Source organism: Chiloscyllium plagiosum, chromosome 37 (assembly GCF_004010195.1).
Source record: "Chiloscyllium plagiosum isolate BGI_BamShark_2017 chromosome 37, ASM401019v2, whole genome shotgun sequence".
Taxonomy (NCBI): domain Eukaryota; kingdom Metazoa; phylum Chordata; class Chondrichthyes; order Orectolobiformes; family Hemiscylliidae; genus Chiloscyllium; species Chiloscyllium plagiosum.
This window is the reverse complement of record NC_057746.1, coordinates 16,574,403-16,589,802: the sequence shown is the minus strand read 5'-3', so window position 1 is coordinate 16,589,802 and position 15,400 is coordinate 16,574,403. Positions and strand designations below refer to the sequence as shown.

The 15,400-nt window shown below is 38.9% G+C and overlaps 1 protein-coding gene across 1 annotated transcript; it reads left to right on the top strand.

The window, feature by feature from the left end:
* The first annotated feature begins 737 nt into the window (after positions 1-737).
* LOC122541236 (muscarinic acetylcholine receptor M2-like) lies at positions 738-13,168 on the top strand. The gene is made up of 4 exons (XM_043677854.1): positions 738-831; positions 1,341-1,475; positions 6,789-6,811; positions 11,822-13,168. Exons 1-4 carry the CDS (start codon positions 738-740, stop codon positions 13,166-13,168), a joined length of 1,599 nt encoding a protein of 532 aa, XP_043533789.1.
* The last annotated feature ends 2,232 nt before the right edge of the window (positions 13,169-15,400 follow it).

The following is a 15,400-nucleotide window of genomic DNA, read 5'->3' as shown; positions in this document are numbered from 1 at the left end:
GACCCACAATGTCAGTAGAGAGAGACTTACTGAATATTCATACAATGAGTGAATTCAAGGTAGTAGATTTCCAACTTAGGATGGTTAGGGGTTGGGAGAGACACTTGGAAATGATGGTTGTCCCATGTATCTGTTCCCCTTGCTCTGCTGGTGGAAGTGGTTGTGGGTTTGAAAGGTGTTGTCTGAGGCGAATTGCCTAATATTTTTCCATTTATTTAATAGGTAGTAATGCTATCGCTACTGAATATCAGATATGGTCAGGGAGAATGTTTGTTAATATGTTGTCAAACAATTGGACCACTTTGCCCTGGATGATGTCAAGCTCTTGACTGTATTTGGAGCTGCACTTGTCCAGCCAAGCAAAGAATATTGCATTACACCCCTTACTTGTGCTTTGTAAATAGGGAACTATATAAGAAAAGAAAACAGTGAAATGTTCCAATATGATCAAATGTTCAAACTGGATTTAAAGTCGTGCAACAGAGTGCTAGTTCGCATAAGCTACCTAATGTAAAAGGTGACAGTTTCTAAATATCGTTGAATTCTCAGGACATCAACAGCCTTTGACTGCCAATAATGACAAAGGGTCTAATTTCTCTGAAAAAAAAAATCTCACAAATATTCAAGCTGCATTAGATGTGAGGTTCAAGTCTCATGACAGGCAGCATCCAGGGAACAGGAGAATCGACGTTTCGGGCACAATCCCTTCTTCAGGAATATCCATTCAATGCACTGTCATGACCAACAATCGTATTATCAGTAGCAGCAGTGTCGAGAACAGTGACGAAATCACCAATAGTAGCAATCTTCAACAGCTTTCTTGTTTGCAGGGTATTGGAGAGGCAAATCAGAAGCAAAAGGTCAAATGGCCTTGAGAAGTTCAAATGGCCTTGAAAAGAGCACAGAATTTAGTGAAGTCTGCAACTTCTGTAGATTCTCATCTCACCTTCTCAGCTTGCAATGAACACATCAACTGTTATACTGTGCAAAGGGAGTCTTCACTAGTTTTACCATAAACACAGAATTTACCACATAGGTCAAACCATAATTAGCCTGATGGAAGGATGTCAGAGAGAACATTCGTGTAATGTTTAATGTGTTTAATGCAATTTCAAACTTGGAACAATGTAGGTTTCGTCAAGGAATATGTATTGACAACAAAATCAGATGTTATCAAATACTGTCTGCCATAAAGTCAGTTCAATTGAATGATCTAACTGAAGTTGTTTGTTCAGTAATTGACTATAATTGATATAAGTCCCTACAGAACGAAGTTTTGCCACTGGAGGATTTCCATTTTCTATTAATACGGATCCCTTTCAATGTGTTATACTTTTAAGTGTCAGTAGGAGAATTTTCCCTTGCACTAAAACACATCAGCGACTCAACAGAGATGGGCCAGTGGATGATATATTATTTCATCACTGAATTAGAAAAGATTTGCTATCCTGTCCTTGCTGCTGTTGCAGTTCTTGGTAAGTCTGCAGTGATTAGTTACATTAACTACGTTCTGACACCTTATTGTTGTCTTATTTTAGATCGATTGATTCAAGCACTACACTGATCTCGGTCTGAGGAATATTTGGATTTAGTTTAATTTGTCTTTAATGTTTATTTATGTGTGTTGAGACGACGATGCTGCTTTGCCATTTGAATCTCAGAATTTTACGAACGTAGGGAGTTAGGAAAGGAATTTCAAGATTTTTACTCCAGTGCAGTGAATGAACAGTGATAAGACTTGCGATCAGGATGTTAAGGCTGGTGGGAAACTTTTGAGATTGTTGTGTTCTCATGCATTTGTGAGGTAACAGAAAGTGTCAGTTTCGGAAAGTGATTGAAAATCAGCCTTGCTGTGTTGCTGCTTTGCTTCTTAAAAACAATGTACTTTGCGACTATTGTATAACAATGCTGTGTTGAGTGCTAAAGGATCCTTTTTGTCGTGTATGGTACAGAGCTCCGTAAATGCCTTAGAGTTCTGTTCATCCAATCTAGTGACAAAAATTCCAGTGCAATGCTGTTCTGCGAATTAGTATAAAATAACTGTTTGGACTGTGGGAAAACACCAGAAGAGCAGGAAGAAACCCACGCAGACACAGACTTGCCCCAGGCAGGAATTGTACCCAAGTCCAATAGCAACAGTGCCGACCCAAAGGTCCCATTGCAATCTTAAAAGAAAGCTTCTTCATGTTCTGCCCTATCCGATTCTGGACAATTTTGCTTTGCCATTTGGATGATTTGTAGCTTATAAAATATACAATTGCGTCCCAAACATAAATTGGTTTGCTCCATGGGCTTTCACAGAACCGTTTTCAAGTCTTCCCCTTGAAATAATTTAATTCCCATATTCTTGATCAAGTTTAGGAATTTTCTCCTTAAGTTTCACTTTTCCATTAGACCATTTTCTCCTTTCCTCTAAATGTTTCGTGTTGTCTTCAATATGTGCAACACACTCATCTATTTTCACTGAGAAATGAACCAAACAGTCAGATCTGCTGCGACATTTATCTTATCATTAATAAACTTATTTGCTAACGTTTGCCTGTATTTTCTTCCATTCTCTTTTCTAATAGTAGAGCCATGACGCCCAAAGGATTGCTCCAACCTTATTAACAAAATGCTAGTGTCACAATGAAGCATTCTGGATGGCCTGTGCAGGAGGATCCTCCTGCTTTCATAGCTTGCCACCTGTAGTTTGCAAGTAATAAAAGGCTATAAACCAATTGGCGCTAAAAGAATGTTATGCATACACATTCACTCAGAAAAAGAAAATCGTGGCTTGAGACTAAATTGCACCAATTCTATTTCGGAGATAGCAACACCACAACTGCCACTCCAGACAGTTTTCTCGTGTGCTAATTCATCCTGAGTAATAATTCAAAATTCACAATTCATGTCATTGAATATTAATCACTGTCTCATGCAGGCAACAACGTCACACATTTCTTTTAGGTTGGCATGCTGCCAAAAGTGGAATGTAACAGTAATGCGTCTCCAGAAATTTAGTGGTATCAGATGAGACCGTCTTCTACATTTCTTTTGTGGATAAACCAGCCGATCGTGGAAAGGGAAAGACAGCATCATTAATGAAAGTACTTCATCCACTTGTTCCAGCATGATCTCTGCTGTCATTTCTTTTTTGATACGTTGCAAGTTTGACGCCTGTTTTGCAGTTTCTGAAGCCTCGTCTGCTACCAAGATCCTGCACAGAAATAGCCTGACAATTTTCATTGATGGTCATTTACTATTTTCATGTTGCTTGATTGATGTTGGGAGAATTTGACAATAACTTGCAGCCTGAGCTGTGAGCATCTCATTGGTGTGTGTGGTCACCTTTTTTTTATGCAGACATCCACCTCGAGTGAATGATTATTTACTTGATGAGTATAGTATGCTGAATACTTTGTCTCAGAAAGCTGTCTTTCTTTTAGCGCCAATTCAAAGATGCTGTGGAAGCAAGACTAATAAATGAGAATGATGGTCATGTAGGTAAGCATGTATTTTCCCTATTTGCTACTGGTCAGAAAAAATTGGAGAGTATACAGACAAGGTGTGTACTGAAATTTTGCTCTGCAAGATTGTATTTGTTACTATAGATCATTGGTACCAGAATTTGAATCGCTTTCCATAAAATATTCATTACTAAGTTCGCAGTCGGAGACACCCCACCTTGTTTCATTGATACAGAATCGGTGACTCTAATATTACTGAGTAAATAACGCTTGCAACGGACAGAAACACTAAGTATTTTGAGCTTGTCTTCTGCAAATGTTAACAGTCTGGATCTTTAGTGGTCACACGTTCTGTTATCTGGAAATGCTGTATATCTTGGCTTCCTGTCTTGACGGGTTGAGAATCCTGCAATCCAATCTTTGAAGAGGTATGTTCATCCAGTGGTGACCGCCAAAATGTAGAAGTGCCGAATCAAGACTAAGGTCAAAAGGAGAATATTCAAAGCATGCCATTGGATATTGCTGAAGCAAAGCGCACGTTTTCGTCCTTCAGTCATAATAATTTGTCAGGATTATCAATGGGAAAGGAAAATACCTTTTATGCTGTGGAAATGATATCTGTTTGTATATTTACTCCTGTGATGTGGGTATTGCTGGCTGGGCCAACATTTATTGCTCACACCAAGTTGCCCTTGAGAAGGTGGCGGTGAGCTACTTTCTTGGACTGCTGCAGAATATTTGCTGTACTTAGACCCAAAGTATCTTTAGAGAAGAAGTTATACGACTTTGATTCAAAAACGTTGAAGAAACAGCGAATTTGTAGGTGTTGATTTTCTAACTTATCTGCTGTTCTTGTGGTACTAGATATGACTGGTCATTAGTTTAGAAGATGCTATCAAAAAGCCTTGGAAATGTCTGCATTGCAGCTTACGCTGCAACAGTGAACATCGGTGGAAGAGGGACTGACTGTGGACGTGGCGCTAGCATGTCAGGTTGCTTTGTCCTGGATGGTATCAAGCTTCATGAGTATTTTTGGAGCTACACTGATCCAGAACAAATACGGAGAATCTCATTATTTCTCTGACATGACCCTTGTAGTTCGTAGACAGAAATTGGTGAGTCAATAGTCGAAAAACTCATATTATTGCAACTAATGGTTATTCTGTTTTTATGGCTAATCCAGTTCAATTTCTGTTCAAAGGTAACTCAGAGAATGTTGATAGTGGGGGATCCAGTGATAGTAATCCGATTGAATGCCAAGGGGTCATAGCTTTATTCTCGATTTGGCATTGCATAGCATTTGTGTCGGCCAAATCTTAAATATTGTCCAGGTCTTGCGATATTTGTTTCACTATCTGAGTCGTCTTGAAAACATTATGCAGTCATCAACAAAGCAAACCTTAAGTTTGTGGTGAAGGGTATGTCGCTAGTGAAACAACTGGAAAAGGTCATATTACGCTGATGGACGCCTGTAGAGATGGCTTGGAACTCGGATGACTGAATTCTAGCAAGTGCAACCATCTTTTTTGACGGGTATGGATTTAACAGAAGAGATTTCCCATAGGCCTCAACCCTGCCCAATTCTATTACCTCCAGCTTTGCTATAATACCTGGATGCTTCAGTTTTTTTTACATGAATTCATGGGATGAGGATGTGGCTGGTTGTGCCACCATTTGCTGCCTATGTCAGAGAGCAGTTGAAGTCAACCACAGGTAGTCCAGACCAGGTCAGGATGACTGCCTCCTTCCTGAAAGATCATTGGTGATTCAGATGGGATTTTTTTCGACAAGCGACAAACAATCACGATCTGACAAATCCAGACTTGTATTGCATTCAAATTTCAACATCCAGCATGGTGTGATTCGAACAGAGATTCTCCAGAATTTTACCAGACAACACCACTAGTCTATCGTCTTTCCTACTTAAGTGCAATTAAGTTTGACTTTAATGTCAAAGGCAGTCACTGTCACATCACCTCTATAATTCAGGTCCTTTGTCTATGCTTCAACAAAGACTGTAATGAGGTGAGGTTTTGCTTTTCCCTGGGACAAACAAATTGTTCAAATATGAACAAGTGATTGCTGGACAGCCACTGCTTACCACATTTTCTGTTGCTTTTTTCTGATGTTGAGAATGGACTGATAGAGTAGTCATTGACAGGATTGGATCCGTCCTACTTGTTGCTTGCAGGACATGCCTGGGCAGTCTTCCACATTATCGGGCGGATATCTGTATTTTAGCTGTACTTGAAGCACATGGCTATAGATGCAGCAAGTTCTGGAGCACAAGTGTTCAGTGTTGTTGCCGGAATGTTGCCAGGGCCTTTGCAGTATCCAATATCTCCACCTTCTCTCGATATTGCGTGCAATGAATCGAATTGATATCTGTGACGCTGGGGAACTCTGGAGGAGGCCAAGATGGATGGTTAACAACATGCCTGGGTGGAAGATTCTGTCAAATACTTCAGACTTTCCTTTAACACTGAGCTGGGTTTCCCCATTGTTTTACGGATAGTGATGGTGGCGGAGCTTCTTTCTCCAGAGAGTTGTTTAAGTGCTCGCCAACTTTAACGTCTCGGCGTGCGAGGATAACAGGATTTCCATCTGACTATTTCATTAGAGACTTGTTTAGCATCACCTCTCGCTGATTATGCTGTTTTGCATTCAAGTAACCTTGTTCTGCAGCTGTACCAGGATGACTCTTCATTTTATAATGTTCCTTCTGCTGCTCATTTCGTGCCCTTCACTGAAGTAGGATTGACCCACAGGCTTGATAGTTAATGTATAATGGGGATATTCTGGGCTTGAGATTGCACACTGTGGTGGAATTCTATTTTGCTGCTGCTCATGGTCCACAGAACCCCATTTTTATTTCCCCAGACTTGAATAGCTGGATCAAAATTTACCCCAATTTTTAGTAATGGAATATATGGAGTATATTCTCAATGTACAGCCGGAAATTAATCACCACCAGAACTGTTGAGTGCGCACTCGTACTAATACTGTCGTTGAAAGATGCATCCGTGAGGCAGATTGCTAAAGATGAGGTGAACCAGTTTATCCCCTCCCTTTTGCCACTGGTTCACCCTAGCAGCTAGTTCCATTGGGGCACAATTAGCTCGATCATCTGTGATAATGCTGAGTTGATCTTCGTGTTGGACATGGAAGCAACCCCACCCAGCTTATATCATTACTTCAAAATGTGCTGTTCAACTTGGAAGAGTACTAGTCTTTATTAGTCGCAGGCAACGGTGGTTACTTGGTAATCAACAAAGGATTCTCTTGCCAGTCGTTGATCTAATGCCAAGTGATTTGATGATTTCTGGCATCAGTGTTGAGGAATCAACTCTCTCTCTCTGACTGTATAATGATATGCTTCACCTCTGCTGGGCCGTTCTTGCCAGTCAGTAGTTTGTATGTGCAAGGTTTGATCCCTTGAGTATCAATATTTTAGGCTGTTGTGTATCAATCTCGTGAGAAACTACAAATGTGTGCATTAATGGTAGGGACCTGGATAATGTTGGAGAACGGAGAGACTGAGGGATTCAGGTACATAATTCTTTGAAATTTGCGTCACAGTAGGACAATTTGATTAGGAAGACGTTTAACACGCTTGTCTTCATTGCTTAGACCCTTAAATATAGGTTGAGGTTGTACATTACGTTGATGTTGAGTCTCATGGTGTCCTGTGTGGAGTTATGGTCGCCTTGCTATATGTATGATACTACTAAATTGAAGAGATTTCAGAAAAAAATTACCAGAGTCCTGCTGGGAATCGAGGCTTTGAGTTATAAAAGTAGTTTTTCACTGGAGCGTAATAGTTTGATAGATGACCTTATATTTATAAAAACATGAAAGGCAGAGATAAGGTGAATAGCAAGGGACTTCTCGCTAGATTGGGGGTGGTTCATATCTAGAGGGCATATTTTTTAAGATGAGAGGAGAAAGTTTTAGAAATTACATGAGGAGTAACGTTGTCACAGACTGTGGTGAGTGGGTGGAATGAACTTTCTGAGGAAGTAGTGGATCCAGGTACAGTTACAACACTTAAAGGCATTTGGATAAATTCATGAATAAGGAATGTTTGATGGGATATGGGCAAAATACCAGCAAGCGGGACTAGTTCAGTTTGGGAACATGGACTAGTTGCACCAAAGGGTCTGCTTCCATGTTGTATTGCTCTGTGATTCTCTGTTAGAAAACACACTTTTATTCCTCTTTATTCCTTTCTAACAGTGGTTCAGTTTGCCTTGCTAGGCCATTTCAGAGGGCAGCTAAGGTTCGATTTTATTGTTGTGGACCTGGTTTCGCTTGTAGGCTTGATTTCACATGTAAGCCAGACCATATAAGGATGCTGATTTATTTTTCGAAGAGGCATTCATTGAAATGATGGGATTTTTGTGACAATCGACAATAGTTTTATTATCATTAGAATTTGTTTTTGTAAAGTTTAATTGTTGTATTTAATTGAATTTACATCTGCCATTCAAGGATTTATATGTAAGTCTCCAAAGCATTTTCTGGTTCTCTGGATAACTAGCGCACTAACGTTGGCACGAGGTGTTTACATTTCCTGATTGAATGATGGATTAGTTGTGTGCATTACACATTTTACCATGGTGAATTCCAGAGGTAGCTGTTCGAAGACAAGTAGCCAATGAGATTTATTTGAATTTAAATCAGATTGACTGACCCTGATTCTTTCGTATATTTTTTGAGACAAGCATCAAAGATTGGTTTTTGTCTACATTGATGCACAGAAACCCAAACTAGGAATGTCCTCCCAATTGTACTGTTACAAGGGCAGAAACTGCACATATTAATACAAATAACAATTTCGTCTGGAAACAAATGTAGCATGTAAACACATTGCACTTGTCACATGCAGCTAAACATGGAGGATTTGTCATATGAGGAGTGGTTGAACTTTCTGACCCTGTTCTTCAAGGAAGTTTAGAAGGATGGCATGGGGAGGGGAGGGGTTCGGGGTCGGGAGTGGAATCTTATTCAAACGTACAGAACAATGAGAGGCTTGAATATAGTGGACATGGAGAAGATGATTCCACAATTATGAAACCGAAATTCCAGAGTGAACAAACTACCCTTTAGAACTGAGATGAGGAGGAATTTCTTCAGATAAAGGGTGGTCAATCTGTGAGACACATTGCTGCAGAAATCCTCCTTTCCTAAGACCATTCTTATGAAACATCTTCGAACACCGTCCAAGGCCAACACATCCTTCTTTAGATATGGGCCTAAAATTGCTCATATTCAAAATGCAACTTACAACTCCTGTATACTGAGTGAGTTTCCCACTCTTCCATAATAAAAAAAATCAATTTTGTCTAAATTTGACTTGATAATTGCCATATCATAGAGTTCTTTAAGACATAGGTAAGTTCTTCACAAGTTTAAGTGGCACAGTTGCATCGTGGTTAGCACTGCCACCTCAGAAGCCAAGGGCACATGTTCGATTCAGCCATGGGTGATTGGCAGTTTGCACGTTCTCCCAGAATCTGCGTGGATTTCCTCAAGATATATCAGTTCCCAAAGATGTGCAGGTTACTTGGATTAGTCATTCTAAAAGTTGCCCCATAGTGTCCGGGTTGCGCAGGTTAGCCGATATAAAAACCTCTTGAAGGGTAATGGCGATTTGGTTTGGGACAGTTGCTGCAAATGAACCGGATGACCTCTTTCTGCACTGCAGGTATTCTGTGATGCGGAAAGGTTACATGGAGAAGGCGGGAGAATTGGTTTAAAAATCATGTCAGCCAAATTGCTTGGTGGAGCCTCTTGATTGGCTTAATTCTTGTCCTATGCCTTACAATCACAATGGTCTGCAGGAGAAACGATTTCTTTTTCAAAAATAGGTGAATCCAGATAATTGCATCGCAGTTTAGCGAAACTGTGAGTAAAGAAACAAAGTACCAGACTTCATAACATAGAGATATTACTTTGAAGAGTGAGGAAGTCCTGTAAGCTTAATTCTTGTCCTATGCCTTACAATCACAATGGTCTGCAGGAGAAACGATTTCTTTTTCAAAAATAGGTGAATCCAGATAATTGCATTGCAGTTTAGCGAAACTGTGAGTAAAGAAACAAAGTACCAGACTTCATAACATAGAGATATTATTTTGAAGAGTGAGGAAGTCCTGTAAAATGATAACTGAACCATAATTAAAGAATAATTACAATACTGCTCACAGTTCTGATCTTTGTGTGGCAATAAGGTGACAGAGCACTTGGAAGGATGAAGAGAAGATTTGCAGGAATAACAACAGAAGCACAGTGATATACATGATAAGAGAGTATCAACGAGGCCGACTCTATTTTTCTTTATTTAACAAAATGTTTGCATGGTGACATAAACCAGATCTTAAGAGTTACAAAGTATTCTGTAAGGTGCAGAAATAATATTTTCAGGGTGTAGTGGAGATCACAATAAAGGCCATCAATAAAAAAACAAAGCAAAAAAATAAATAAAACTCAGAACAAAAGTTTGAATCCAAAAATAATGACGAGAATGTGAAAACTGCAACAAAATGGATTTTAGAAAGGAAGATATACAAATATATGAGGAAGGAAGGGAAGTGTCGTTCTGACGATCGACGCAGAAGAAAATGGAAAAACGACCATTTCCCGTGCCATACATTTGTTTTGAATCTCAGCAAATGCTTTTCATTATTTAAATGGAAAACGTCCCTGAACATCATTACTAGGCACTTATTTCATCAAAATTCCAATTGAAATAAATTTAAAATGACCGCAGAATACGTGGTTTTTACTTCAACTAAGTTTCACACTAGTTTTTTTTCCAACAGATAGTACAAAACCGAACTCTCTATATATATGGATGAAATTCAATCTCTTTCACAGCTATCTAGTGCTGAGGTGTGAAACTGCCATGATATATTTTCTATGCTTTACAACGTTTTTTGCTGTCTTTGCGGTTGTTTGTTTACATCATTTACTGAGGAGAAAGTGAGGTCTGCAGATGCTGGAGATCAGAGCTGAAAATGTGTTGCTGGAAATGCGCAGCAGGTCAGGCAGCATCCAAGGAGCAGGAGAATCGACGTTTTGGGCATGATCCCTTTTTCAGGAATGAAAGGCTTATGCCCGAAACGTCGATTCTCCTGTTCCCTGGATGCTGTCTGACCTGCTGCGCTTTTCCAGCAACACATTTTCAGCTCTACATCATTTACTGCCCCGTCTTCCCTGCAAATAAGGGTGCCTCTTTTTAATCGTGTGTGGTTGGCTGCTCAGAAGAACTCGATAAAAATCTGCATGGAAGCTTGTCAGTTCATGCTGTTAATTTTCCACTACTCATATGCATATGCTTAATATATAATGACAATTACCCAAAGACTATTGTGGGATCATGTTTTTCTTTTGCTTCTTGTTGAACTACAGACTCCGAGCTGTTTGTTACTAGGCTTTTCAATGATGTTTTCTTATTAGCAATGCTTGTGTGCTTAGAACCGCCTTACAAGAGAAATGTAATTAAATTCCCTAATATACCAGAATTAAAACTACTACTACTATTGAACGAATATATGTAACGTAAGTATTTGTGCAATTTACAACTGCCTGAAAATATTTTAACTACGTGGCTCCATTTCCCCTTTCTACTGTGCATTAAATAGAACTTTTACATTAGTTCGCTAAAAGATTTTCATCCATGCCTCCTTTAACAGAGATGTCTCACTGACTGCACTCCCTTTTCATCTCTCACTGAAACCTTTCATTGTCTTATCTGGTGACCGTGTATGGAGATCACAAATTTGGCTGTGAGCATCAGAGAAATGTAATGGTCAAACCTTTCCGTTAATTAAAAAGCCCCTGACGGCCATTTTAAGTCAACTTAGTCATGGACAGCTGCAACAAATATATTAGCTTAAACGAATCAAAAGAGTGTATGTATTCTATTCTTTAACAGTTGAATACTTGCAGGGCAGAAACGTGATTTACCTAAATGTATTCAATGAAGTCAAGATGGACTCTGGGTTATACGTTTGTTGTATCACTGATCAAATCTTAGCTATATCAATGCAAGTATTTAGATATTATGTCTTAATTAATTTTGGAAGAAAAAAGCTGATTTCTTGAATAATTTCAAATCTAATGCACTGTCTCTTGGTAATGAGAATGGAGCTTATAAGGAGAGGTGATGTTTGATACTCTTAACGTTAGAACTTTCAGAAGAGCCAGAAGCAAGCAGCTGTCATTTCACTTTTACAAAGTCAAATAACTATGTATTTTATTATTCATTTAGGAAATTGATATCTATGCATCATGGAAAAAGGATGGATAATACAGCAGAGGTAAATGAATTTCAGAGCAACAGAAATGGATTATTTGGAATTGAAAGAGAGAGTTCCTACAAAATAGTAGAAGTGGTCTTCATTGTTATTGCAGCAGGATCTTTAAGTTTGGCAACTATTATTGGAAACATTCTGGTCATAGTGTCCATCAAAGTAAATAGACATTTGCAAACTATTAATAACTACTTCATTTTCAGCTTAGCCTGTGCTGATTTGATTATTGGTGCAGTCTCTATGAATTTATACACCATTTACATTGTATATGGAAACTGGCCACTGGGTTCAATAGCATGTGATTTCTGGCTTGCTGCAGATTATGTTGTCAGTTATGCCTCTTTCATGAACCTCCTTATGATCAGTCTTGACCGCTATTTATGCGTGGCAAAGCCTGTTAGCTACCCTTTGAAGAAAAGACCTAAGCTGGCCCTGGTGATGATTGCAGCCGCTTGGGTGTTGCCCTTTATCATGTGGGCACCGTCCATTATCTTCTGGCAGTACCTCGTCGGGGAGCGAACAGTTAATGAAGGTGACTGTTACGTACAATTCTTTTCAAATCCTGCTATCACTCTTAGTATTGGTATAGCTTCATTCTATCTCCCTGTTTTGATCATAGCGATTTTGTACACATTCATATCTCGTGCAAGCAAAAGTCGAATAAAACAGGTTAAAACAGTATCTGAAAAAAGTAAGTCCACAGTTTCTTCTAGTCCAGTGAAAGATAAAATAACACAAGCAAATAATACCAGACGTCCAACAATACCTGATATGTTTCTGCATGACCAAATCCAAACTCGAAAAATAACCGATCAAATGATAACTGATAACTATGACCAACGTCATCACTATGAGCTAACTAGTGATTCAAGTTATCTCAGCGCATTGCCTGCTAATGAGAATCAGGAAGAGGCAATCCAAGACAATACAAGCTATTACATGGCACAAAACTATTTGAGGATTGACAACTCCGATTTCTTCTCAACTAAGAAAGTTAGTAAATCTGAAGAAGAGGTCGACTGTGGCAGCACATTAGGAATACTCGTAAGTATCAACAGAAAGAAAAGGGACAACCGAATGATAAGAACAGACCATAATTTAAATAACACAAGAAGGATTACAACGAAGAAAGTAACTAAATCCCGAGAGAGTAAAGTCATCACAACCATTATAGCTATCGTCCTCGCATTTATCATTACTGGAACACCATACAATATCATGATGCTGTTAAGCACGTTCTGCTCAGTTTGTGTCCCTGATACAATGTGGACGATTGGATATTGGCTTTGTTACATCAATAGTACCATCAACCCAGCTTGCTACGCTCTATGCAATGCCACCTTTAAGAAAACATTCAAAAATATTCTCTCGTGCAAGTACAAAAATATTGGTGCAACAAGATGAAAGAAAAGCTTCCTGCACAATTTTGTGCGCGCTTCATAAATATTGTCGTCTTGACTTTACTTAATTTATATCTAACATATATGGAAGGTTTTTATTTTAATTTGTGCCAGATTAAATAGCAAGTAGACAATTATATGTATTATTAGAGACACATTTAAGCATACCAACAATTTGTAAGCGTCCACTTGGTAAAATTGATGCTGATTATTAGTGTACACTTATGATGGAATGAGAAGATAAACTTACCCAATATTTAAGCATCATCAAATATAGCCCATCGATATTCTTTGAGGATTTTTCCATTTTGCAATATGTGCACATTAATGACATATCACTTTCTTCATAAAGTACAACATAACCTGTCCAATAATTACAAATCATTAAATTGACATGACACTCTCATTGTCTGTACACTCTTTTAACGTTTTTAACAGGTGTATTTTATGTTCTTTAATAATAGCTAATTCCTTATTTCAGAAAGGGTCTTTGGAAAGTAAAACAAGAGCTCTGCTAATTATTGATAGTCACGTTAGCCTGATATCAGTGCATCTGGTTGGTTCTGCAAATGAATTCCTAATGTGTATTAGCATTAAAAATTCCCCAATTAAATAAGAACATAAGAACATCGAATTAGGCATTCAGTTATGAATGATAATCTATCATATTTATGTAAAATAAGTGCAGTTATAATTCATGGAATGTTGGAAGTGCTCTGATTGTCAGAAGGAGCCTTGTGTTAGGTACATAATGAGTCTTGAGCACTGTGACAAAATGCTAAGTGCACGTTCCTGAAATTGTCTTGTTTTGCACCATTTATCAAGCTTGTTCTTGTCGTCTATGTGTTTAGTTAATTGATTAAGTCGATAGCAGAGACATTTTCCGTGCTATATTTTGGATTAATCCTGAATCACAGAATACAGCAGTTGCTTACTAGAAAATAGCATACATAATCGCAAAACACAGTTCTACAACACCCAAAATATAAGAAAGCCTAACAGTGGAGACAGCAGAAACAATAAAATTCTAGACTGCATCCAAAATATATAACCATACTAGTATGTTTATGATCCAGATGTAAATGTAAATGTAGATAATACATCGCTTTTCGATGCTGTTAACTTGTTTAAGTATAGTTGTTGTTATTCGAACAAGATGTAACTTGGTTCATGTTTCGTCCAAATAAAATACACTAACTGAGGAATCAAAATGTCTCATCTATTTGTAAGAGTGGAATAAGCAGTTTTCCTCGGGTCCATGGTGCCACTGGCTCAACCATTCCTGGTCAGAAATCACAGGAAATGGAAGTTACTGTAGATGTTGATTGTCCTACGCAAAACAAAATGCTTCAAATACTTGATAGTTAACACACTATCAGTGGATCGGGTTTGGAATGTACCTTCTGTTGGAATCAGAATCCAGACCATATGCAGTAGTAAAATCACAGAAATTGACATTGGCTAGTAACAACTGCCTCATCCCATGTTGGATTCAGAAATGGTGTGGTGGGGGTTGGGGAGTGCGATTGGGTGGGTGAACACTCAGTCATCTGTCCCGTTAGTTGATTCTATTAGATTCCCTGCAGCAATTTGATTCCCTTTGGCGTGTAAACCAGCCATTTGGCCCAAGACCACACCTACTCTCTAAAGAGTAGCCCATCAAGGCCCATTTCGCCACATTTATCTCTAATTAATGCACTTAATGAACTTAACGCTATCAGCAATTTAGCATGGTCAATTTACCTGGCCTGCACATCTTTGGATTGTGGGAGGAAACCAACGCAGACACAGGGAGAATGCGCAAACTCCACAGACAGTCGCCCGAGGCTGGAATTTCACTCAGGTGCCTGTTACTGTAAGGCATCAGTGCTAACCACTGAGGCATCGTGTCGCCCAAAAATTCTGAATGTACTTCGATGACTAATTGGGGAATGTGAAAAATGAACCCCACATTCCTTTTAGTCGACTTCTTTGGATGTCACGCTATCTAAAGGCATTTGGTGACAGAATGAGGGACTTTCCATCTGGGGTAGGGGATGATCAAGCTAAGAAGACACGATCCTTCTCCTGCTGATTACTGTTCCTCAACTGCCCACATTTTCATCCACAGCTTTCACATCTTGAAATATTTGAGGCCATTGATTAGTTGTGTCAATGTACCAAACAAGTATCTGAGCTTCCCGTGGTTGAATTCCATGCAGCAGTGATTTCTTCCCCTGTCAGGTTGCTGAGAGGC